This window comes from Nicotiana tabacum, chromosome 12 (genome assembly GCF_000715075.1).
Source record: "Nicotiana tabacum cultivar K326 chromosome 12, ASM71507v2, whole genome shotgun sequence".
In the NCBI taxonomy this organism is placed as follows: domain Eukaryota; kingdom Viridiplantae; phylum Streptophyta; class Magnoliopsida; order Solanales; family Solanaceae; genus Nicotiana; species Nicotiana tabacum.
This window is the reverse complement of record NC_134091.1, coordinates 58,727,702-58,754,727: the sequence shown is the minus strand read 5'-3', so window position 1 is coordinate 58,754,727 and position 27,026 is coordinate 58,727,702. Positions and strand designations below refer to the sequence as shown.

At 37.6% G+C, this 27,026-nt stretch overlaps 2 protein-coding genes across 2 annotated transcripts in view; one reads left to right on the top strand and one right to left on the bottom strand.

The window, feature by feature from the left end:
* LOC107788684 (phospholipid-transporting ATPase 2) overlaps positions 1-6,873 on the top strand; it is a 47,412-nt gene extending 40,539 nt beyond the window's left edge. The window contains exons 22-25 of the mRNA XM_075226538.1: positions 128-179; positions 2,569-2,696; positions 4,936-5,086; positions 5,998-6,873. Of these exons, the coding sequence (XP_075082639.1) occupies positions 128-179; positions 2,569-2,696; positions 4,936-5,086; positions 5,998-6,333 (667 nt within the window). The 3' untranslated portion in view covers positions 6,334-6,873. The remainder of the gene's footprint in view (positions 1-127; positions 180-2,568; positions 2,697-4,935; positions 5,087-5,997) is intronic.
* Positions 6,874-15,835: 8,962 nt separating this feature from the next.
* On the bottom strand, positions 15,836-16,755 carry LOC142167181 (uncharacterized). Its single transcript, XM_075227341.1, has 3 exons — positions 16,582-16,755; positions 16,214-16,387; positions 15,836-16,168 (listed from the first exon to the last, which is right to left on the bottom strand). The coding sequence occupies exons 1-3, from the start codon at positions 16,753-16,755 to the stop codon at positions 15,836-15,838; spliced, it is 681 nt and encodes a 226-aa protein (XP_075083442.1).
* Between the last annotated feature and the right edge of the window lie 10,271 nt (positions 16,756-27,026).

Genomic DNA, 27,026 nt, shown 5'->3' with positions numbered 1-27,026 from the left:
AAAGACGCAGTTGGATTATAGCTTTAATTTTCGTGGCGTCTCTTTCCATGAAGGATTATTCATTTAATTTTCACGTTCTCTGATATTATACTAACCCCTTTTTTTCATTAAACCATTTTCTGAACAGGCTTCTTAATCCTAGCACATTTGCTGGATGGTTTGGACGGTCTCTCTTTCATGTGAGTACTATTTGGTTCAGATTTCTAATTTTCATTCAGTGGAGTCCTTAGAACTGCACATCAATCATTTTGAATTTACAGTCTCTGGAGATTTTGCAAGTCATGGAAGTACATAGACTTTGGTGTAGCCAGTCATTATTCATATTTGCTTTAACTTAGTTTGCTTATCCTGGATGTTTCCAGTTTCAATTTACTTTAGCTGTTCCCTCCTCCATAACGTTTACCTTTACTTCTTTGTCCATTTCAAAACACCCATCTATTTCCTTAAGTGGAAAGTTTCTCCTTTTGCACTGATCAAAAGAAAGTTTCTCCTCTGAGAATTCTAATCAATATGAACTAACACTATGTGACATTATTTGATCTTGATATAACATCTTCAATGGGGAACTCAACTTCTTTTACGTTTCAAAAAAATTGACTCTCTCTCTACCAACTATAATCGAGGCAAACTTTCTTGTATTGGTCTTTTAGCAAGAAGAAGGTTTACTTTTATTTGATGGAGGGAGTACTTTTTGGTCCAATGCATATTATAGAGAAGTGTAATGTCACAGCCCAAGTCCATGACACGTATTATCTGCTTTGACCCAAGAGACCTCATGGCTTTGTCCCTTGGGTCATCATCGAGCCCTAAAGTGCACGTACCATGTGAACTTGTGCTTTATCTTATATAACACTTCACTATTCTCTCTCTTTTTGATGTGGATTGGCCTAAAGTGTCATATGCCTCCTTTCTTCAAAAGCTTGCCAGCCTAGAAGCCTTCTAGTCCTTCTCTTTGTCCCACCCTCATCAACCTGCCCTCCATCATAGGCATTACATATCACCCCTTTAAGGACTTGATCGTCTGAGGATTGACCAACCATCATATTGCAGGAGTTCGGCTCTGATACCATATTTGTTATAGCCCATGCCATGGCGTGTATTGTCCACTTTGGCCCAATAGAACTTGCGGATTTGTCCCTTGGTACGCTATCATCGAGCCACAAAGCGCCTACCATGTGAACTTGTGTTCTGTTTTATATAGAATTTCACTCTTCTCACCCTTTTGATGTGGGATATGCGTAAGTGTCATATGCACCCCTTCTTCGGAGCTTGCTAGTATAGAAGTGTGCCAGTCTTTCTCTTTGACCCATCCTCCGTCATGGATGTCACTTACGCCTTAAGGTTTGCGCTAACATCGTGCTGTGGGAGTCCGTTTTCGATACCACACTTGTCACATCCTAGCCCATGACACGTATTGTCCTTTTTGGCCCAAACAAATATCATGGATTTGCCCGTTGGGTTATGCCATCATTGGCCCAAAAACGCGTGTACCATGTGAACTTGTGCTCTATCTTATATAGCACTTCACTCTTCTCTCCCTTTCTGATATGAGATTGGCCTAAGGTGTCATATGTACCCCTTCTTCAGAAGCTTACGAGCCTAGAATCCTAACAGTCCTTCTCCTTGACCCACCTTCATCAGCCCGCCCTCTGTCATGAGCGTCACACATAACCTGCTTCCATCTTTTATTTCTCTAATCAAAATACTGAACTAGGTCAAACTGTCAAACTTTCATAGATTACCTTTAATAATATAATATCAGGCGAGGCAAAATAAACCCGAGCTTCAAATTAACAAACAACTTTTTTGGGGTTAGTTCACATACTAGATGAAGTTTGTCTTTTAATATGAATCGTCATTATACAGACCCATACGAACTATTATAATCAACTGGATACAAAAAAATTCCTATCATGTCAAAGAAGAGAACAAAAAGCAAAATTCTTTCATATCTGAGACGTATTATCTGATTTCTCTGCTGGTGACTTGGAGCTTGACCTTTGTGGAGGCTTTCCTAGAGAATGACGTAGGCTTATTGGTATTCATCTGCGAATGAAACTATAATTCTGTTGATTTCTTGTTTAGCTTGGAATGTTATACAAGTTTGCTCAATAATATTTGCCACAGTTTTGCTGAAGGGGCTTATTGCCTTGAGCTGAATAAAGGAATTTCATGGAGAAGTCAATGTGTCATTTGTTGGAGAAATTTGGAAGAATTTGTAGTTTAGATTCCTTCACTCATTTTCTGATCAGTTTAAGCATGCGTTCTCTTTTTACCTTTTTTTTTTTGGGTAGATTGACATTTTTATTGTCTTTACTCTTTAGTTAGGTGTAAATGTAAGATCTGACCGCCAGATATCGTTAACCTTATTTTGTTTCACCGAAAAGCTGAAAGAATTTCTTGGGATATATTATGTGGTATTTGCATGTCCATGTGCCTGCATACAACTTATTGAAGGAATTATCAATCGCTTAAAAGTTGGTCATATCTGCTGCTACCTGTTTCTAGTAGTCTCTGATAAATCTGGTTTTAATATTTAGCCATAATGATTGGAGGTGGTTTTTTCAGGCTATTGTTGTCTTTGTCATCACCATACATGCATATGCTTTTGAGAAAAGTGAGATGGAAGAAGCATCTATGGTGGCACTTTCAGGATGTATTTGGTTGCAGGCGTTTGTTGTAGCACTGGAAACAAAGTAAGTATATGCTCTAAATTTCACTACCTTATCCGCAGATTCTAGCCCCCGGTGCTTGAGTAGGAAAGAGGATTCTGGCTGCCACAGATTGACAAATAAGCGAGAAGGATCCTTCATGAAAGTTGGAAATTTAGTTGGTCCTTAGTTTTTGGCTGGTTTTCAAGCCCATGCCACATGTCAGCACCCTAGGGGTATGTTTAAAGACCTCACTTTCTTCCCATTGAAAAGAACTATAGAGAAAAGACAAAGAAAAGGGGAAAGCAGGTCTTACTATCATCATTGCTATCTTATCCTGTGTTGTTGTTCCTGCCTTTGGAATCTCTGTCTGACCTCTACGATCTTCTTATTTGAAACTGGTAAGGAGAGAGGAGTATACCAACGGAATCTAAACTGGGCCAGGGAGTTACAACGGGACTGGGCATCGTGATGTATCTGAGCTGGACGAGAGAGGTCCAGGATGGGGGTAATACTGGAAGTTTGTGATGGTGATTTTTTTTAAGAAAATAAGAGAATAGCTTTATAGGTGCTAACCACAGTACACATGATATTTATTCAAAGTGAGATAATATTTTAGCATTTTAACATACCTCAATGGAAAGTAACCAATTTGAGTTTGCTTATTTTGAATACAGTGATAAGACATAGTTAAGTAAAGATTAAGCTTTTAGACAAGGTGGTGACACAATTCAACATTGTATTAGAGGAAGCAAAAGGTTTTGGGTTCAAGCTACCCTTATCAAAAAGAATTTTTCACGTGCTTGATCCATGAAAAAGAACTAGATCCACACAGGAGGGTGTGTGTTATGTTTAAATAAATATTTAGTGTACCCTCTCTACCAGCTTAAACTTTTAGATCAGCTAGTCACACAACTCAACATATAGCAGAGTAGTCAAAAGTGAAAAGCACAAAGTAAGCGCCAAAGTTCTTTGGGTCCTTAAGTCGAAAGCACGATTAAAGCATTGACTTAAGCAAAGAAAAGTGCCAATGAAGAAAACATAATCGAAATGTAATACAAGAAAATGTAACTATAAGCACAATTAATTCCAGAGACCATGTTAAATTTCTACTATAGATTGAAGGGATGTAGTTTTAGGTTTTTAGTGGCTAGTTTCTTATAATGTATATCTAATTTCTTATTTTGAATCACTAAAGGTTTGGTCATGACGTTTTCTTAACAATTAATGCATCATTTTGTCAACTATATTTATTGTCTATTGTTGTGCACCTTGAAGATTATGCTAAAGCACCAACTAAGCAAGGTGAAGCACACAACTCGAGCTTCATTTAGCTTCAGGGCTTAAGCATGCTTTAAGTGAACCTTTAACAACACTGACACATAGAAAGCAGATAGTCTCCAGAATGGTTTTCGGTAAACAACAACATACCCAGTGTAATCCCACAAGTGGGGTCTGGGAAGGTTTTGTTGGAATCTTGATGGAAAAGTGTTTGGTTGCCTGAGTCTTGCCGAAAACGTTTCAGCTGCTAGATCATTGGACAGATTTCAGTCCAAATTTTTGCAGAAATAGTGATCGAAAAAATGCAGGTGCCTTCGTAATAGACATTCAAGAGGCGTGGTGTAGCCGACAAAAAGGAATTAGAACTGCAATTAAGCAAATATAAAAAGTAAAACCATGCAAATGAAGTTCTGGAACCATTAAAAATTTCTTATGCAGAGGCAAAGATACAGTTATAGCTTCTAAGATTTAGTCACAAGTTTTCTAAATTTCAATCTTGTAATTCTTAATCACTAATATAAGTACCGATGATGCCTCGACTGTGGCAACAATTTATTTTTTGGTGCCATTCTATTCAAGATAGAGAACCACTTAAGCAAGTTGGAACCTACATTGCACCTAGTCTCTCAGTTTTATATTCCTTAAGCGTGCCTTTAACAATACTGACAATGACTTGGATGGGAAGAGGGCAAAGGGTAGTGCTGGTGGGCCTGGCTGAAGATTAGGGTGGTGACAATGGAGACTGATTGTCTAAGGATCATTGTTACCATTATTTTGATAAGTTCTCTTGAAGGATCGTCTCTTTTTCTCCTTATGAAGGAGAACATTTGACTGGTAACCAGTGAAAGCAAAAACGGATAGTAACATTTTCACCTGCCTAGTGAGTTACTATATAATCTTTATTTAGTTGGACAAAATATGTGTATGAGTACTTGCAATGCATGCTAGTATGCAATACTGGTCTTAAATCTCTAGGGAACTAAATTTGTCTCAATATTTACAGCTCTTTCACAATATTGCAACACATCGCCATATGGGGAAATCTTGTTGCTTTCTATGTCATCAATTGGATTGTCAGTGCCTTCCCATCCTCTGGCCTGTATACAATAATGTTTCGCTTATGCAGACAGCCCTCATATTGGATTACTATATTTGTAAGTAAACTTTTTCTTTTTTGTTTTTCCATGTAGTCTAGTGTTCACAATTTGGAAGGTTTTTTATTTATTTAATATTAATTTGGATGGTATTCAACTCTATGGTTCAAATACTTTCTGAATTTGAAGCTCTCTTTGGATTGGATTTTACTTTTGTCACCATGATGAACTTGCTTAACAAAGCACAGTAAAAAAGTCGAGATAATGCTTCAGATTAGTTACTTAATCCATCTAATTTTGTATAATATAGTGTGGCAGGGCACAAAGTTTTAGGAGATGATTTACTATTATACCAGCAGTATCAGAAGAAATACTTGTAGTTGGATATTTCATTTAATTGGAGAAACATTATCTGGGAGTTGATTTTTCGAATTGTTGCATGAACTCAAATTCTTTAACACTTGAAAGTGTAGATACTCTGCTGAGTTTAAATAATTTAGAATGTCAGAGATAAGAATGTGTCATGTTACTTGGGACAGGTGTAGTTAGTCTTCAGATTATTCTTGACATCATTCTTTCATCATCTTTCCTTGCTGATCCAAAAATAAGCTAGTATGTTTACCATTTAAGTGAAGTTGTGATTTTTTTAAAAATATTTGTTGTTTAAATATGGATCCATTGTAGTAGATCACCAAGGCTAGAAAGTGTAACACCTTGTGAAAGTTGATGCTCCCACACAAATTGATTACAAATTGACGGAAAAGTATTTACTTAAGTCTACTCGTTTTCTATATACTAAAGGTGATAAGGTGCTCCTAATTGTTATATAAAACGCTTTGTTGCACCTAATTAGATAGGATGCATGAAATGGTTCCTTTTTTATCAATTATTTAAAACTAATTTTGTTATTCCCTCTTTAAGTAGCAACTATAATATAAGAGAACTAATTTTGGTTTTCCTCCCCCTTCCAGATCATTGTCGCAGCTGGCATGGGTCCAGTGCTAGCTTTGAAGTACTTTAGGTATACCTACAGATCAAGTAAAATTAACATACTTCAGCAAGCCGAACGTATGGGAGGACCTATATTGACCCTGGGTAATATAGAGCCTCAGTCGAGATCCTTGGATAAAGATGTTACACCTTTATCAATTTCTCAACCCAAGAACCGTACTTCTGTCTATGAACCACTACTCTCAGATTCACCTAGTGGTACAAGACGTTCTTTTGGACCAGGGGCTTCATTTGATTTCTTTCAGTCCCAGGCCCGGTTGTCTTCAAATTATACAAGAAACTGCAAGGACAACTAATATTGGCAGTTCTCCTGGCAGGACATGCGGGAATTATACAGATCACATGTAGAAAAGATATTACAGTGAGGACACTAACTGTTGATCCGTTCTTTTCAACTTAGCAGCATCTTATTCTACACATTTTCTATGTTGCGCGTGTTACAGTTGCATCAAACTGCCAATGTCATGCTCAGAGCTGTATTTGGTAGCTTATGGCGTAAAGATCAGGACCGATTACTGTTCCCAAGGTATGAAGATGCAACACGATAGCACAGTTTGATTATTGTTTGTTGGAGAAACAGTGAAATATTTCGCAGATTCTGACACCCCATTTTTGAGGTGATATTAATTTACGTACTCAATTAGAATGGAATCAGAGGTCTATTTGTCATAGGAATATTCATTTTTCACATTTTTGTTTCTCAAGGACGATGCTATGATTGGATCTGTATAAGATTAAGGACATCAATGAGCTGGAAACCTCAATTTCAGAAAATGAAGTTCCTGTGTAGCAATTGCAGTGACATTTATAAGTCATATTGACAAAATTAGTGCTGGCATTGAGGACTTTCGCATTTGTTGAAATGCTTTTTCTTGCATTTGCTATGGATGGTCTTTCAGGCATATTACACTACTAGAATAAGGATGGAAATTCAATATAGAAGTAATAAGAACGAAATAGGTTATAAAAAAAATGGGTAAGGAATCAGAAATGAGTATGTAAATAGGTGTAAATACAAAATTGACATTTCGGTGAGAACCAACTGTTTAGTATAAATTTTAATGCTGGAGCAGAAGTTGAGAACCTAAACAGGTTGTAAAATTAGTTTGCGACGCAATTTATACCTAAAGAGTGGTGAACATTTAGTTTTATAAGATAATACTACGATTAAGTGGTAAACTGAATAAGGATGCCTATTAATCACTTGTCATATATTCATAGAATTGGTGTAAGTAGCCGTCTGGACAAATTTTCTTTCCTCATGTTGTTCAGTGGCAATTAATCTTCGCTTACAAATTATGAAGTTTTTACCAATTTTACCTCTATTAATGTTCTGTCTCAGTATATAATATTGTTAGCATAGATTTTGTTCACAGAAATAACGTAACTTTATGTGTATTTGACGAATTCTACTTCTACTATTCTTTTTATTATCTTACGATGATCCCACCGCTTATGAATAATATTGAAGCGTAAGTGCGAAGGAAAAAGAAAAGCTAAACGTTTTATAACTACTTTTAACTAAATGTCACCCAAAAAGTCTGTCGGACAACAATTATGGGAGGACGACGAGCAAGCTATTCGTAGTGGGGTATTCCTAATCGATTATCATAAGACTTGTATCTCATTCTATATTTAATAACTTTTAATTTTAATATTTTATTTTATTTTATTTTTAATGGCATCACTAGTAGGAGTGGCATGACATATTTGAGACCATAACAACAAGTCCCATGTCTAGAAGATGAAAATAGCTGAAATGAGAATGTTGAGATTGATGTGTCGACATACCAGGAAGGACATGATTAGGAATGAAGTTATTAGGGAGAAGGTATGAGTGACATTTGTGGAGGACAAGTTGCGGGAATCGAGGCTGAGATGCTTCGGGCATGTGAAGAGGAGAGATATAGATGCTCCGGTTAGGAGGTATGAGAGGTCGTCCATGCGAGTCTAAGGAAGGGAAGGGGTAGGCCTAAGAAGTATTGGGAAGAGATAGTTAGGCAAGACATGTCATTGCTCCAGCTTATCGAGGATATGGCCCACGATAGAAAGATGTGGAGGTCGAGGATTAGGGTTGTAGGTTGACAGATAGTAGTGTGTTTCTCCTAGGCTTACCGGTAGAACTAGGACTATTTTTGTATTATCTTATTCGTGGTTCTTTACTATTATATGCTGCGTCATTCGCGCTGTTACAATAATACATTGTTGTTACTATTGTTTGTTACTTATTGCTTTATCTCCACTGTTCCTTGAGCCGAGGGTCTATCGGAAACAGCCTCTCTACCTCTATAAGGTAGGGGTAAGGTTTGCGTATATACTACCCTCTCCACATCTTATTTATGGAAATACAGTGGGTTTGTTGTTGTTGTAGACCATAAGATTCAGAAAAGTATTAAACCATAGTGCTATAAAATAATTTTATATCTTTTCCGTAATAACAAAGTGCAACCTAGATAAGAACAAATAATTAGCAATATAATACAATAATTGTTTTATTCTTTTCTTGTTTGCACCAAGAAATTGCAGCCAGTCAAATTGGAAGAATATTTTCATGGTTGAGGCTTTGATAATGTCGAGTTAAGCAACCAAGAAGGTATCTCAGGCAAATCACTGGTAATCTACTTCTGCTTGTTTTTTAAAAATAATAATTTATAGAGCTTCTATTTCTTTAAGATCAACATGCTCTTGAATTGATAAAATTTGCTCGGCGTTTCTCTTTACTTCAGAAAAGTCTCCTCAAACTCTATTAATCTTCTTTCCCTATAAAAAAAAAGTTCAAAATTTTTGGGGAATAAGATGATTATATTTAGTTGGAATCTGTCACGAGACCTGCTCTTCCAGACCTACTTTGAGGAAGATGTGTAGTTATGTTATTTAAAGAGTTTAAGATATTTGCCGGTAAATATCTATAAATTTTTTTAAACTGATAACATGGTGAAAATAGTAACTAACCTACTGTCACATATTAAATGACATTGATAGTCAATATTTACAATGTTAGTAGATATAATTTAAAATTTATTTCAAACTGAATTAGGTTAAGTTCTTATAACAAATATGGCCTTATAACCCTATATATAAAGTAGATAACTTTATAACGAGTTAAATTAATTATGTTGGATATTATAAAATTCTTAATATTGTCAACGTATATAACTTAAACCGTTTTACATTATGTTATGTGGCATTTAAAGAAATCTTGACAAAGGTAGAGCCTGATCAAGCAGCATATATATGGCAACAAACAAGCATGAGAAAGGGAATTCTATGTCCTCAGCTGAAGCAATTGAAGGTAGTGATGATCTTCTAATGAAACTACTATTATGCCACCCACCAAAATCACTTTTCATGTTCAAATTAGTAACCAAAAGGTGGATTTCCACCATTTCTAGTCCTTATTTCTCTTCCCTATGGAAGCCTAGGCGTATCTCTGGTCTCTTTATGATCTTATCTTTAAAGGGTAACTTCAACATCAAGTATACTTATATATGCCTTATACAACCTAAACAAAATCCAGTAGTACCTCTTCAATGCCTTGATTTTATTAAATATTCTTGTGGAGTTGAAATATTACAATCTTGTGGCGGTTTATTATTTCTTTGTCGATCCCTTACAAGTGTATCTAGTTTACAATACTATGTATACAATCCAACTATAGAGCATTTTTAAACATTCCCATATCCAAATCGGCTAGATAAATATCCAAGAATTTCATGCTTGAATTTGACATTTGATCTTTCTAAGACACCATATGGCCAAGTTATCAACATCTATGGTGAGTATAGATCAAACATTATATTTCATATTGAAACATACACCTTTGAGACCAAAACTTGGAGATACTCTGGATGTCCATTCGTCGGTCCAGTTGGTACGAGCTTTTCTGAGGGTGTTTTCTTGAATGGTATACTTCACTGGCCTACAGACTACACAGAAACTTCAGTATGTTATGATGTTTATGAGAAGGGTATCAGAAGATTTCCAATGCCTCCACTTCAGAGTGCATGTGGTCGAAACTTGAACTACTTCGGGGAAGTTGCATGCTATTGATTATACAGAGTATAATGCATCAAATTTTGATGTCTTTGTGATGGAAAATGACTACTCTTGTTGGTTCAAGAAGTACCATGTTGATCTTGACACAGTGGCTAAAGCATTTTCTGAAATGGTGGTCTATAAGCCCGATCCATTTACAGAAAATATGTTAGTTTGAGTGCCCGTATGAATTACTAAAGAACTTAGTTCTTTACCATGTTCCTTAAACGAGAAGTAAAATAAGCAATAAAGTAAACATATCGATTTTTACGTGAAAAATCACCCGGCTCAAAAGGTGCAAAAATCACGACCTACTGCGTAGGATTTTCAACTTCAACTCCACTAGAACAATGAGCCAAAATGTATCAATTACAAAACTATAATTCAATACTCTCCGGTACTCCGACTATTTGATTTACAAGTTACTCTAACTTGTAAATCAAACGCTCGCTCTAACTCACTAATTGTTTGTGACACTTTGATTACAACTCAATTTCCTAAAACACATTCACTAGACTGACTTAAGAAGAACACAACACTGGTACTCGACTAGAGTATATAAAATGTAGTTGTTCAGTTGATATGTGAAAGGATGATCTCACAAGTCCAAAATAGATAGTATTTAAACGATGGACTTTAAGATCTTCTAGGAGTCCTATGCATAGTCAGTTTCTCGTTTGATAGGACTCCTACTGTTCCAAGGGCTCCACAAGTTTTGGGACTCTTGTCACTTACTAATTTATTTGTATCTTCTTGGGCAACAATCCTTATCATATGTAGCAGTCTTCTTCCACCAAACTCAGACCTAGGTACCTTTGAGATAAAGTTACTGTCTTGCACAGACGTTCAATCATCAACATGAGGAGCTGCTCCTTTACCCTGAGGAGCTGCTCCTTTACCCTGAGGAGCTGGTTCTTAGAACAGTTAAGCAGCTACGTTGAGGACCTGGTTATCCGAACATTGCATCTAAACAAACTTTGTTAATCATCAAAATCTCAATACTCAACAAATTTCCCCTTTTTGATGATGACAAACTTTGTACACACTAGAACCAGGTAATCACAACAAGTCGCGATCAATCAACATGCACATTACACCATAGACAAACATATTCACAACAACACCCCCAATCTTATCTTCCCCCTTTTGGCATCATCGAAAAAAATAAAAAAGATGTTAGACATATTAAGCACAGTTAATATAAGATTCAAATCCATACAGGCTATAGCACAAGCTCAAGAATTATCAAAGCAAACAATCTAAGCTGATGATCCAATATTGTACGATGCATTAAAACAGTATAAGAGAAGTCATTTAGTAGTGCCAAAATAAGCCCAGGACCTTGTCTTAAACCATTAGAACAAAATAAACTAAACATACTGCAACCTACTCAGACTAGAATAGAAAGAGAAAAAAGACTAAAGCATCACTGTGATAGCAAAAGAGACAAAGGACACTTGGAAGGAACATATTCATGGATGAGAGGTAGAGGGCGTCAATGTTTTCACAAGAGTGACAATCTGTTGGGCATGAGCTTCCCTATCTCTGATGAGCTTTCCTAAGTTGCCTAGTTTCTTTTCTCAACTCATCATTGTTTTCACGAAGCTTGGCATTCTTCTCAACAACCAACTCCAACCTATTACTGAGCTCTGCTACTCTGCTGCTTCCAAGTAGAATAGCAGATCATGTTGGTCCTCTAGCCTTGATCTCCTCATATCCACACTGCTTGAGGGTAAAAATATCCAAAATATCATTGTGATTTCCATACTTAAGCTCTATAAAGGCAATGTTGAGCTTGTCAAAAAGCTTAGTCAACATGAAGCCATAAGGAATAGTATGCTTAGGCTTGGAAGTGTCTGCAGCCCCTTGCCATATGCTGAATCATCAGGCTAGGGAGATTGATAGGTCTACCAGTGTCAAGCAGTTCCATTACAGCCATGTCTAACAGTGTAGCCTCATGCCTTCTCTCACACCTTTGCAGAATGCAGAAATTGACAAAGTGAAACCGCAGCTTGTGGGGGGGGGGGGAGGGGGGGGTCATATCAGTCTTGTACACCTTATGGGGAGCATCCACTTCAAACTTTTGGGAGAACTTCCCTGTTACTACAATTCCTGTGTCAACATCATTGTCTATGGATGACCACTTTTTCTTTAGGTAATTGTCAAATCCTAAAGAGGAAATGTTCAGAAGCATCCCCAGCTCCTCAGTATCAAACTCCATTTCAAACCCCCTTATCTTAATTTTGACTACATTTTGATCAAATTGGAAGTTTACATAGAACTCCACCACAACAGTAACACACACAGGGGAGAAAGCTTTGACAAACATGTGTTTCCATCCATGTAACTCAAGTTTTTCAACTAGTTGAGCCATCCCTTTTTCATCAGTGTTTGCAAGAATCTTCCCATGAGCACTTTTCTGTTCCTGAACTCTGTGAGTCTATCAACCACAACTGGCACATTCTTTCTCTTCTTTCCTCTATTGGCCCTTGTAGATGGGGTAGCGGTTTTTGTAGCTTTGGAAACCTTTCTCTTTTGTGTGGAGGACTTTTCTGGCAAAGCAGCCTTAGACTCATCTTCTCCGTCCAATTCAACCATATGTTCCACAACTGAAACTTGCTTCCTTGGCTTCTTGCCACCTCTGAACTCCTTAATGATTTGTTCATCAACAACCTTTCTTTTACTCTTTGTAAGAGTAGTCCTGGAAGGAGGAGCCACTTCTTTTCTTGTTGGGACTGCAGACTTTGTTGCTTTTACATGAGTCTTCCTGGATTTCTTCCCTACCTCAGACAAGGGCAAGTCATATTCATCACTGCTGACCTCCTCAGCTCTAGGGAGTTAACAAGGGCCCAGGTTCTTCAGCCCTTTTCTCTCCACTTGATTCTTCTGAAAGGGCTATGATAGTGTTCTCAATGGTCATAGAGCCTTCATATTTCTCACTCACATTCTCATTCTTTTCCTCACTTTATTCATCCACTCCTTCACTCTCACTTGCCTTTTCTTGATCCTCACCTTCGCTCTCAGAATTACCCTCTTCTTCACTATTATTTTCTTCTTCTACAGAATCATCCACTTGTTAACCTAACCTATCTTATATCTCACTCTCCTTCTCTTTACCAAAATCTCCCTTATTCTCACTCTTTTCCTCTTCATTAGAGATGTCTTGAGTAGTATGTTCCTCATAACTGCCCACAACTCCTTCTTCCTTTTCACCCCCATTATCATCATCATCTTCTGCCCAACTGAATGAAAGGCCATCAGATGCCTCCTTTTGCACTGGTTCTTTACTCTCTTCCCCCTCAACCACAGGCACCACAATAGTGGTATCTACCTCTTTCTCCAGAGTTCATGCAATCTTTTCTACAGTGAGTTCCTGGACTTGTGATTTATCACTTATGGGTGGAAGAGTGTCTAAAGGTGCAGCATCTATCGCGGATACTAGAACATCTAATTTTGAAGGAGGGAGTTATACCTGACTTGTAGTGATTGACATTGATTCCCCCTGAACCATAGCTTCCTTGACCATTGTGTCTACTTGAGAAGTAGCATCAGGCACTACCTTAACATTCTTGACAGACTTTCTTGAGGTAGCCTTGATCTTGGTTAACTTAGAGGTATTTTTTGAAGTAGGAACAGATGCATGGGTAGTTGGTTTTGAAAGTGAAGGTCCAGTAGAGGTGGGGATGGTGAGAGCATCAGGAACAATGGATGATGGTATAGGTACATTGGAGGATATAGATGGAGAAGGAGCAGGTGTTGGTGCGGGTTCACTTGATGCTTTGACACTTTTCTTTGATTTGGGCTTCATGTTCTTGGATTTGTCTTCAGTCTTGGATGATGATTTAGCTTTAGAAGGGGTTTGGCTAGATTTAGGCATGGTGATCATCGAAGAAAATCGATGAAGGGATAAGAGAGAATTATTTCTTGATTCTTGCTTAGGGTTTGAGAGGAACAGTGAGGTCTAAGAAGCTGATCATAAGGGGCTTTTAAAGACGTAACTCCTGATTTGACTGGAAGAGAGAGGGGGATCGAATTTGAGTTTAACGGGACTCTTATAACTGTTACTTTGACTATTGGAATTTCAGGAGTAATTAAACTCCAATTTCTCTAGGATTCCCCCTTACTCTTTGATTAGATGGCAACTAGAAGTGATACTAACAAGATTAGAAGTCTGAGCATAACAATAATTTAGGATATTAAGTCCCACTAAATTAAGACAAGATGGCACGTACCTGAGTCGAAGAACCAACTCCTTAGTAACTCCTTACTTGTTTCTGCAATAAAGCTTCAACACTATACATTAGTATCATACAACATAGTTAACAACCATATTTTTCTAAGAAGGTGTGTGTGCTTTATACAAGCACGAGATTGAATCAAACACATTGTACTTAACTATCTACATCTAATTATATTTTTTCTAGCCAATCATTGGAGTTTAACTAGTTGAAAGTATTGATTAGACCTAGTTCTAGTCTATTCCTTTTAAAGTGATCCATACTCAAAGCTTTAGTAAAAATATCTGTAATTTGGTCGTCAGTTTTATAAAAGTTAATTGAGATATTTCCTTTTTCAACACTGTCTTTGAGAAAATGGTGTTTAATGTCAATGTTCTTGGTTTTTTTGTGCTGATATGAATTTTTAGCAATGTTTATAGCACTAGTGTTGTCACAGAAAATGGAAATAGAATCAACAAAAATACTATAGTTCCTTAGCTGTTGTATTATCCACAAAAACTGAGCACATCAAGATGCTGCTACCACTTATTCAGCCTCAGCTGTGGATAAAGCCATTGAGTTCTGCTCTTTGTTCCCCAAGACACCAGACAAGAACATAGAAAATGTGATGTTCCTGAAGTGATTTTCCTGTCAACATGAAAACCTACATAGTCAGCATCAGCATAACTAATTAGATCAAAGTTATACCCTCTATGATACCATATGCATAAGTCAGGAGTCCCTTTGAGATATCTTAGTATCCTCTTGATAACCTTCAGGTGAGACTCCTTGGGATTTGCCTGAAATCTTGCACACAGTACCACACTGAATACAATATCGGCCCGCTTGCTGTGAGATACAACATTGACTCAATCATTCCTATATATAGTTTATGTTCAACACTTTTCCCTTCTTCATCAAGGTCCAGCTTTGTTGCAATGGCAATGAGAGTGTCAATGGACTTAGAGGAGTCCATGTTGAATTTCTTCAGTAGTTCCTTGATGTATTTCTGCTGATGTATCATAGTTCCAGTAGGTGTTTGCTTGATTTGCATCCCCATGAAGAAGTTCAGTTCACCCATCATGCTCATTTCAAACTCATTCCCCATCATCTCAGCAAATTCCTTGCACATTACTTCATTAGTATCCCCAAAGATAATGTCATCCACTTATACTTGCACAATTAGAACATTCTTGTCTTGCTCCTTAGAAACAAAGTGTTGTCCACCTTTCCTCTTACAAAGTTGTTGGTTAAGAGGAATTTTGAGAGTCTTTCATACCAAGCTCTTGGAGCCTGTTTCAGTCTATATCGGGCTATGTCTAACTTGAACACACAGTCAGGGAATTCTTCACTTTCAAACCCAGGAGGTTTTTTAACTAACACTTCCTCTTTCAGATAACCATTCAAGAATGCACTCTTATATATCCATTTGATACAAGGTGAACTCTATGTGTGTAGTAAAGGCTATTAACATTCTTATAGCTTACATTCTAGGTACAGGTGCAAACGTCTCATCATAGTCAATGCCCTCCTCTTGATTGTATCCCTAAACCACTAGTCTGGCCTTGTTCCTTGTGATATTTTCTTGTTCATCCAGCTTGTTTCTGAACACCCATCTGGTACATATGACAGTTCTGTTCTTGGGTCTTTGTAACAAGTGCAAGACCTTGCTTCTTTCAAACTGATTTAGCTCATCTTGCATGGCTATAATCCAATCCAAATCCTTTAGAGCTTCCTTGATGTTCTTAGGTTTAACCTGTGAGAGAAATGTTGTGAGTGCACATAGATTTCTCAGAGATGACCTGGTCTGTACTTTTACATTTGGAACATAGATGGTGTTCTCAAGAGGGTGTGAACTTTGATGTTTCCATGGCCTCATCTACATACCCAAATATGATTCACCCAATGAGTGACCCAAAGGAACATGTTCAGTAGGTATAGCTTCATCAGTCTGGTTAGTAGTCATAGTAGTTCTCTCTTCTTCTTGTTCCTCATGATCATTGTCGATTTCCTTGTGGTCTCCGGATCCGTCTTCAGATTGAGGTTCAGATTCCTTATGATCTCCATCACCAGTGAGTCCTATGTCATAGTCTTCATTCTTCAGAACTTTCTCAACCAAATTGTTAGATTCATAAAAAATAACATGAATATTTTCTTCTACACACAATTCTTTTATTAAAAACTTTATAGGCCTTACTATGTGCAGAGTAACCCAAGAAAATTCCCTCATCACTTCTGTTATCAAACTTACCTAGATCTTCTTTGCCATTATTATACACAAAATATTTGCACCCAAATGCTCTCAGGTGAGTGATGTTGGGATTTTTTCCCTCGAAGTAACTCATAGGGATTTTTCTCAAGAATAGGTTTGACCATGCGCTTGTTCATCAAGTAACAAGCAGTATTGGCTGCCTCAGCCCATAAACTCTTAGGCAGTCCACTAGCAATCATCATGGTCCTCCCCATGTCTTCTAGGACTATTCTTTCTACAACCCCATTTTGTTGTGGGGTTCTAGGTGTAGAGAAATTATGATTAATTGAGTTACAAGACTCAAGGAATTTGGAATTTTCAACCATGGTCTGTTCTTATACTTATTACATTACAACCCAATTTTTGTTGAATCATTCTGAAAAATACACAGAAAGCATCAAAAGTTTCATCTTTAGATCTCAAAAACAGAGTCTATGTATACCTAGAGAAGTCATCTACAATGACAAAGACATACCTCTTACCTCCTCTGCTCCTCACTCTCATTGGTCCACATAGGTCCATGTGAAGGAGTTCTAGAGGTTTGGAGGTGCTGATAACATTTTTAGATTTAAAAGGTAACTTTACATGTTTCCCTCTAACACAGGCATCACAAACCTTGTCTGAGGAGAACTAAACTTTTGGTAGACCAAGGACCAAGTCCTTTGCTGCCAACTTGTTGAGTTGAGAAAGACTGGCATGACCCAGTCTTTTATGCCATAGTAGTGGGTCATCTTCCACTACACTTAAGCATGTGTGCTCTCTCTCAGGAAGAGATATAATAGATATCTTGTAAACATTGTTATGTCTCTTACCTTTTAACACAACTTCATCAGTAGCAAGCTTAGTGACAATGTAGATTTTGGAATTGAATTTTACTTCATTTCCTTTATCACACATTTGAGAGATGCTAAGAAGATTGTGTTTAAGGCCTACCACATAATACACATCTTATATAGCATGAGAGAATGACTTACCAACCTTGCCAATACCTATTATCTGGCCCTTTTTTCCATTTCCAAATGACACACTCCCTCCTTGGAAGGCTATCAGTGAGAGAAAGTTTTTCTTTTCTCCAGTCATATGTCTTGAGCATCCAATGTCTAGATACCGGTCTTGATCTTTCCCTCTCACTTTAGCCTGCACCAAAAATCACAAGTTAGTCTTGGGAACCCAAACAAGCTTGGGTCCCTTTTTGTTTGAAAAAGGATGAATCATATCTCTTCTTGCCCAGAAGGGAAGAGGATTAGCAACTATTTTCTTATTAACCTTAATCAACTTAGTATGGACAAAAGGCTTTGCTTTTGGTTCCTCTTCCTTCTTACATTTTTAGCAAGACTAAAGGCGTTTCTAAATTGAGCATGAATTAGGGCAGAACAAGTATCTTTAAAGTGTCCTACCTTTCCACAATGAGTGCACATTTTATTATCAAAAATTCCTACATACTTTGGATCATACTTGGGAACAGGTTTTCCGTAGCCAATTCCTAATTTGTTAGAGCTGCAGTTTTCATTCTGCCAAACTAAGGCATCTGAAGATCTATGCAATTTGCTTTGTCTAGATAGTTCATAATTTACCTTTGCTAAATTTTCATGCAGGACTTTATTCCTACATTCAACGTCACAAATATTATCTTTAGCCCTTTTTAATTCCTTTTCAAGCTTATCCTGCAGATCACTCATTTTTTTCTTACCATGTATATCAGTGAACTTCTCATTTTTAGAAGTGAGCTCAAGAACCTGATTTTTAAGGTCTTTGACCTGCCCTTCTAGATTAGCTTGTCAGATTCAATATCTTTGAGATCAAGTTTGACACATGAAAGATTGCTTATTAACTGATCATTTCCAGCACTCATTTTATCTATTTCACTCATCATGGTCACAATTATGGCCATCAGTTTTTTAGACATAGCATGAATGTTTTCTTTTAAGTTAAAGATACTTACCTGCTTTGTTTCATCTTCAGTTTCTGAATCACTCATGGCCATCATTCCAATCAATTCTTCTTTTTTTTTTTTGACTTTCTTCAATCGCCATCAGTGCCACTTCGATGTTTTCATCTCCAACGTCAACTTCCAAGGTCCTCCATATATCATAGGCCGAGATACAAGAGGACACTTTGTAGATAATATTTTTGGGCAAGCTTTTGTAAAGCAGGTCCTTTGCTTTAGCATTTTTTTGGACTAGCTAACAATCTTCATCACCGTATTCCTCTTCTCTCTGGTTGTACTTATTACCTTCACCATCCATTTTGGTTGGGAAAGTTGGTCCATGACTGAAAATTACCCATAGGTCAAAGTCAGTGGCCTGAAGGAACGTTTCCATATGTAGCTTCCATTTATCATAGTGATGTCCATCAAATAGAGGAGGTCTTCCAATGTGCATTCCAAGCTGTACTGGGGGCTCCGTCTCCACTGCCTGATGTTCATCATTTACAGCATAGAGACTTATAGCCTCATCCTCCTTTTCTTCCTCTTTATCACTTCCATTGTCCTCATATGCTGCCAAGAAGGCTTGCTTCATTGCTTCAGTGAATTCTTTACCTAGGATTTTTCCTTTGTTGGAACCTTTTTCTCTCATCTTCTTCCGTTTCTACTTTTCGGCTAGTTCTTTCCTCCATTTAGTTTCCCACATTGGGCAGTCCCTAACCATGTGATCTAGCTTGCTACACTTGTAGTACCCATCACAATTAGCTTTATCAATCTATTTAGGCTTACCGTTGGTCTCTCTCTTAGATGCATTTTTGGAGTTCTTCATGAACCTCTTGAACTTAGCAAACATTGCTAGGTCAGGATCATCACTGTCAGATTTATCTTCCTTAGATGCTTTAAGGACCAGGGCCTTATCCCTATTTGGTTCTTCCTTGCACAATTCTATCTTTCTCATTTCATGAGTCTTTAAGTTTTCAACCAACTCCTCAAATGGGATTTTTTCCAGCTCCTTGGCTTCCTGGATTGCTGTAACTTTTGATTCCCATGAAGCTGGAAGGATCCTTAGAACTTTGCTGACCAATTCTTCTAATGTAAACACATTTCCAAGTGATTTAAGATAAATAGTTATTATGGTAAACCTAGTCATCATCTCCTGGATGGGCGCAGACTCCTTCATGGAGAAGAGCTCATAGTTTCTCATAAGTAGTTCTATCCTTGATCTCTTCACTTGGTTTGTCATTCATGAGAATTTTGGAGTGCATCCCATATCTCCTTGGTATTAGAGCATGCAGAAATTCTGTTGTACTCATCAGGACCAAGTTCACAGATAAGGATTTTCTTAGCCTTTGCATTCTTCTCCTTCATTCTGAAATCTACTGGCACAAATCCAGAGGAGTCCTTAGGAACTGTTTCTTTGTGTGCATTTTGTTTAGTAGGAGTCAATGAACCTTGGTTCACTATGTTCCATAGTTCATAGTCTTCCGCTATCAGTAAGTCATCCATTCTTGCTTTCCACCAACTGTAATATTTTTCATTGAATATGGGTGATCTGGTAGTTGATTGTCCTTCATTAATTTCGGGTGGAGCACTCATTTTTCTTCCAAGATCTCTCTAGGTGTTAGCCGTATGTGTGAGAGAACCCGCTCTGATACCAATTGTTAGTTTGAGTGCCCGTATGAATTGTTAAAGAACTTGGTTCTTTACCGTGTTCCTTAAACATGAAGTAAAATAAGCAGTAAAGTAAACACAACGATTTTTACGTGAAAAAGCACCTGACTCAAAAGGTGCAAAAACCACGACCTACTGCGTATGAGTTTCAACTTCAACTCCACCAGAACAATGAGCCAAAATGTATCAATTACAAGATTGTAATTCAATACTCTCCAGTACTCCTACTACGACTATTTGATTTACAAGTTACTCTAACTTGTAAAGAAAACACTCACTCTAACTCACTAATTGTTTGTGACACTTTGATTACAACTCAATTTCCTAAAACACATTCACTAGACTGATTCAAGAAAAACACAACACCGGTACTCGACTAGAATGTACAAAATGTAGTTCTTCAGTTGGTATGTGAAAGGATGATCTCAGAAGTCCAAAATATATACTCCCTCTGTTTCAAATTAGATGATGTACTTTCATTTTTAGTCTGTTCCAAAATAAATGACATATTTCTAAATTTGGAAATAATTCAACTTTAAACTCTTCATTTTACTTATTTTACCCTTAGTGAGAAACTTTTATAACCACACAAATGTCATGGCCCCACAAAGCTTTTACCCCTTAAACTTTTAAGACCACAAGTTTCAAAAGTCTTTTTTTTTCTTAAAATCCGTGCCGAGTCAAACTACCTCATCTTAATTGAAACAGAGGGTGTAGTATTTAATAGCCTGGACTTCAAGATCTTCTAGGAGTCTAATGCATAGTCAGCTTCTCGTTTGATAGGACTCCTACTGTTTCAAGGACTCTACAAGTTTTGAGACACTTGTCTCTTACTGATTTATTCGTATTTTCTTGGGCAACAACCCTTATCACATGTAGCAGCCTTCTTCCACCAAACTCGGACCTAGGTAACTTTGAGATAAAGTTAATGTCTTGCACAAGCGTTCAATCATCAACCTGAGGAGCTAGTCCTTTACCCTAAGGAGCTGGTTCTTAGAACAGTTAAGCAACTATGTTGAGGATCTGGTTCTTCGAACATTGCACCTAAATAAACTTTGTTAATCATCAAAATCTCAATACTCAACAAAATACAAGAAGTATTCTAAGATACCAAGTACATTCAATTGTTGAAATATAACCTCCACATAGTCCATCTTTGGTGCTCTATATATATGGTGATAAGTTTATATCCCTGAACTTGACATATTATACGTTATTGAAGCTTTCTGATTTAACTAAACGATTATCTGATAAGCAAATATCATATTTGAGAAAGTCTCGAGCCTTCTAGTATGCTGAAAATCCATTTTGTATATAAGCAGAGGCAGATTTAGGGATGGTGATGTGAGTTCAACTTATCTCATTTACTTTATGTTCGAACTAGGTATTATTGGAAGCTATAAAACTGAACTCACAGTTTCTTATGTTAATGTAATAAATTGGAAAATTATGCAACTAGATCAATCTTTTGAAACAAAAAGCCACATTTTCATGATAATGAGGTGGTTTTCATATTGTCACGACCCGGAATCCCAACCTCGGGGTCGTGATGGCGCCTAACATCCACTTACTAGGCAAATCGATGTGAGATAGTTGATTAGCCAAATTTTAATAGTTTAAACAAGGTGATGATGAATAACGAGAGATAGAAACTCAATCTAATACAACACCAGCATGAGTCATGTAATAGTATCTACTCCCAAAGATCCGTAGTTACGAGTACACGAGCTACTAGAAGTTCTACAAACAGAATCTGAAATAATAGAACTCTTTCGAATGAAATGAACAGTAAAAGAGGGAAGATGAAGGGGACTCCAAGGTCTGCGGACGCCATCAGATCTAGTTCAACTCTCCATATGCAATAATCCTAGTTGACACACCTCACGCACCACTGGGACTAACACTAAAATCTGTACAAGAAGTGCAGAAGTGTAGTTTGAGTACAACCGACCCAATGTACTCCGTAAGTGTCGAGCCTAACCTTGACGAGGTACTGACGAGGCTATGATAGGACACTCACGTAATTAAACCTGTACAACCATGTATATATATACAACAACAACAAAACAAAGATTTAACAATGTACAATTAGGAGGGGACATCCGATGTGATGACCCGATAGGTTATCTCATTTTTTAAAACCTAATTCTGTGATTCAAAGTCTTAAAAGTCATGTTTTAGCCTTCCTCTATTTGCATGCGCAGTCCGGCGTCTTTCCGATAAGCTTTTATGTTAAAACTGAGAAAAATATGAAATTTTGCCTTAAAATCCACTTGAGTTGATTTCAGTCAACATTTTGAGGAAACAGACCTGAATTCATGTTTTGACAATCCCGGTGGGTCTGCATCGTGATTTAGGACTTGGGCGTATGCCCGGAATCGAATTCAGAAGTCCTTAGCACGAAATATCGAACTTTGTCGAAATTTAAAAGTTAAAGGCTTAATGAATTTGAAATGTTTGACTTGTCTGTCAAATTTGGTAAGAAAACAGAGTTGGTTTGTCGTGATTCGGACGTCCAGTTGTGAAAATAGAAGTTTCAAAGTTTTCTTAAAAATTTCATTTGATTTGGTGTTCAATTCGTAGTTCTAAGTGTTATATTGGCGATTTGATCACGCGAGCAAGTTCGTATGATGTTTGTAGACTTGTATGCACTTTTGGTTTAGAGCCCCGAGCACTCGGGTGAGTTTCGGACAGGCTACAGAGTGAAAATTGGACTTAGAGCATTGCCGGTGTGCTTCAGTTTTATTGCAGGCCTCATACCTCGCAATTGCGAGGTCAATCATCACAATTGCGACCGCTGATGGGTTCGAATTTGTGAGCTACTCATCGCATTTGCTAAGAGTAGCTGGGAAGGCCTGAGTTCGCATTTGCGAACAAAGCTTCGCATTTGTGAAGAGGGACAGGGGGAGACAGTGATCGCAAATGCGATCAAATGGCCGCATTTGCGGAGATCATTGTTCGCAATTGCGAACCATTCTTCGCATTTGCGAAGAAAGCAGAAGTGTGGAGAGCTTTGCATTTGCTATGGTTTCTTCGCATTTTCAGGGTTCGCATTTGCGAACCCCATGTCGCAAATGCGACATCTGCACCTGATCAAATATGACTTAGACGAGATTTTTGGTTCATTATTCAAATTTTCAAACTCAAGAACCCTAGAGGCTATTTTCCAAAGAACATTTCTTCCCCAAATCATTGGTAAGTGATTCTAAATTAGTTTCTTTCAATCTTTCACTACTTTTCCTAAGATTTCAACCTAAAATCTAAAGTTTTCATGGTGGAAATTGGGGGTTTTGGGTAGAATTAGGAATTTTTGAAAAATGGGGATTTAGACCTCAAATTGAGGCCGGATTCCAAAATATATTACATAACCGGACTCGAGGGTGAATGGGTAATCGGGTTTTGGTCCGAATTTTGGGTTTGGACCAAGCGAGCCCGGGTGTTGGCTTTTGTTGACTTTTTCAATAATGGCCTAAATTGAATTCTTTGCAATCGTGGGTAGTTCCTAAGGCTTAATTTGAATCGTTTGGTTGGTAAATTGCTAGATTCTATTGGTTCAGAGGCTTGTTTGAAAGTAAGAGCTATGGTTGAGCATTGAGTGGCCTTTGGAGCGAGGTAAGTGTTGTGTCTAACCTTGACTTGAGGGAATATGACTTGTTTGTCTATTTGCTACATGTTTATATGTTGGGGAACAACGTATATGTAAGGTGACGAGTACTTATGCGTTATAGTCGGGTTAAAGAATGCGGGTGGGGCTTTGGTTTCTTGCAATTATAGCTTCCTTCGTTCATGTTATCCATGTTTAGACTAGTATTGTTAAATTGATCATTCTTATCATGTTTACGGATCTTCTGGTGATAATTGAGTATTGATTCCGAAGTTTAGGTTGATATTGTGGAACCAAATGTTGAAGTAAGGCTTGTACTTGTTATTCTATCTCCGTGTTGTTATTTGTTCACTGCATTATGGTAAGGGAGAGTGTTAATTCACGAAGGGTGATGCCGTTCCATATTGTGAGTTTTAATGCACGAAGGGTGATGTCGTGCCATGATTTGTGAGTGTTAATACACGAAGGGTGATGTCGTGCCATATTGTGAGTGTTAATGCACGAAGGGTGATGCCTTGATGTTTTGAGAGTTAATGCACGAAGGGTGATACCGTGCCATTTCTATTGATATTATGGTGAGGTTGAGAGTAAAAGCACGAAGGGTGATGCCGTGCATTGTTTTCCTTTACTGTGTTTACTTGTTCTTATTGGTTCATAGTATATTGGCTTTTGAAGTTACCATTCTGCTGTAGTTCTCTACCTCGTATTCCCCTCAGCATGTTCCCCCTCCCGATATTACCTGTCAAGTTTTTCCTTGCTGTTATTTGTACATATACTGTTAAATTGCACAGGTTTGTTATGTAGGTGTCTTGTCATAGCCTCGTCACTATTTCGTTGAGGTTAGGCTCGACACTTACCAGTATATGGGGTCGATTCTACTGATACTGCACTCTGCACTTCTTGTGCAGATTTTGGTATTGGTCCTAGTTGATCGAGAGGCATAGCAGCTCGGACTGGTTCATCGGGACTCAAGGTAGATCTGTTGGCGTTCGCAGACCTTGAAGTCCCCGTCTATCTTTTCTATTTTTTTACTGTTTCTTTCGTTCAAACAGTTGTATTTCTTTCAGACTTTTGCTTGTAGTAAATCCTAGAAGTTCGTGAATTATGACTCCAGATCCAGGTTGTAGTAAATATTGAGGCTGTTATATTATTCCGCACTCGCTTTAATTCATTTTACCTTATTTGCTATTATTTATTGAATTGAATAAGGATTGGTTTAATAATACTCTAATGTTGGCTTGCCTAGCAAGCGAAATGTTAGGCGCCATCACGGTCCCGAAAGATGAGAATTTCGGGTCGTGACATGTGAAAGGGGGGAAAGATACAATAACTATAACAGATATCACATCACAAGATAGCCAAATAACTCATCAACTAATGAATACAGATAAATATGTGGTATAAAGAAGGCATGGCATCACCCTTCATGCTTTTACTCTCATCCTTACCATGATATGATGACACAAGTAAAATGAAATGGCATGGCATCACCCTTCATGCTTTTACTATCGATTTGCCCATGTATCAATGAATAATTGGGAAGAATGGCACGACATCACCCTTCGTGCTTTTACTCTCGATCTTACCATGTAACAATGAATAAATGATATAGATGGTACGATATCACCCTTCGTGTTTTAATTCTCCTCCTCACTATGTATTAATCAGTAAATGAGATAATGAAATAGCACAACATCACTCTTCATGCTTTAATACTCTCCCTTACCATGTAGTAAAGATAATATAAACTCGGGAGATAAATAGTGCAGAGAATGTGCTTTACGTCAAATATGATTCCACGATACCAAACCTCAACTTCCAAAATACTCAACCATTACTAACTAAGCAATAATTACAGAAGGAATGATCAAATAAGTAATAATCTAATCTAAGCATGGATAGGATAATTAAAAAGGCAACAAATCACAAGGAAACAAGCACACCCGCATGCTTTAACCCACAACAATGTATAAATGCTCGTCACCTCACATATACGTTGTACCCACACATTAATCACGTAGCAAATAGGCAAACAAGTCCAAATCCCTCAAGTCAAGGTTAACCACGACACTTACCTCGCTCCGCAATCAACTCAAAGCTCAACCGAGGCCTTTCCTCTAAAATCCTTCTCCAAACCAATCGAATCTAACCAAATATCGTTCAAAGAATGCAAAATAAGCTTTAGAAACTACTTATGAGTAAAAAAGATTCAATCTTTAATGATTTCAGAAAAAGTCAACAAAAGTCAACCCTCTGCTCACTTGGTCAAAACTCGAGATTCGGACTAAAATCCAATCACCCATTCATCCCCGAGCCCGGTTATGTAATTAGTTTCGAAATCTGACCTCAATTCGAGGTCTAAATCCCAAATTTACAAAAATCCCTAATTCTACCCAAATCTCTAATTTCTACCATGAAAATCCTTGATTTGTTGTCGAAAACTTATGAAATATAATGGGTAATTTAAAAGAACTATAATAAAGTCACTTACCAATGAATTTAGGAAAATAATCTCTTGGAAAAATCCCCTCTAGGGTGTTTAGGGTTGAGAGTTTGAAGGAAATGAGCTAAATCTCGTTTTTTCCATTTTTTACCCAGCTGCAGTTATCGCAATTTGCGACATATAGTTCGCAATTGCGATGATCGCAAAAGCGATTAACCCTTCGCAAATGTGAAAAAGTCACTTAGCTTGTTGCCGTCGCAAATGCGACAATTTTATCGCAAATGCAAACCAAGGTTGTCCCCAAAAGAGAATAATGCTTCGCAAAAACGAAGCAGTACCAAGTCAATCAGTGGTCGCAATTGCAACCAAAACCTTCGCAATTGTGAAGATACAGAGTCCGCAAATGCGAAGAATTTCTTGCAAATGCGAACTCTCCCAAACACAGCCCATGCTCGCAAATGCGACTCATTGTTCGCAAAAGCAAGGCTCGCATTTGCGAGCCAGACCTCGCAAATGCGAGATCTGCAGTTCAACACCAGAAATAAACATGCATCAGCTATTCTTCAAAGTCCAAAATCACTTTGTAGCCTATCCGAAACTCACCCAAGTCCTTGGGGCTCTAAACAAAACATGCACACAAGTCCAAAAACATCATACGAACTCGTTCGCACGATCAAAATACATAAAAAACACCTAGAACTATGAATCGGACACCAAAACAAATGAAATTTTTAATGAAACTTAAGAACAAGCAATTTTTCAACCGGACGTCCGAATCACGTCAAATCAACTTCGTTTCTCATCAAATTTTGCAGACAAGTCATAAATACTATAATGGACTTAT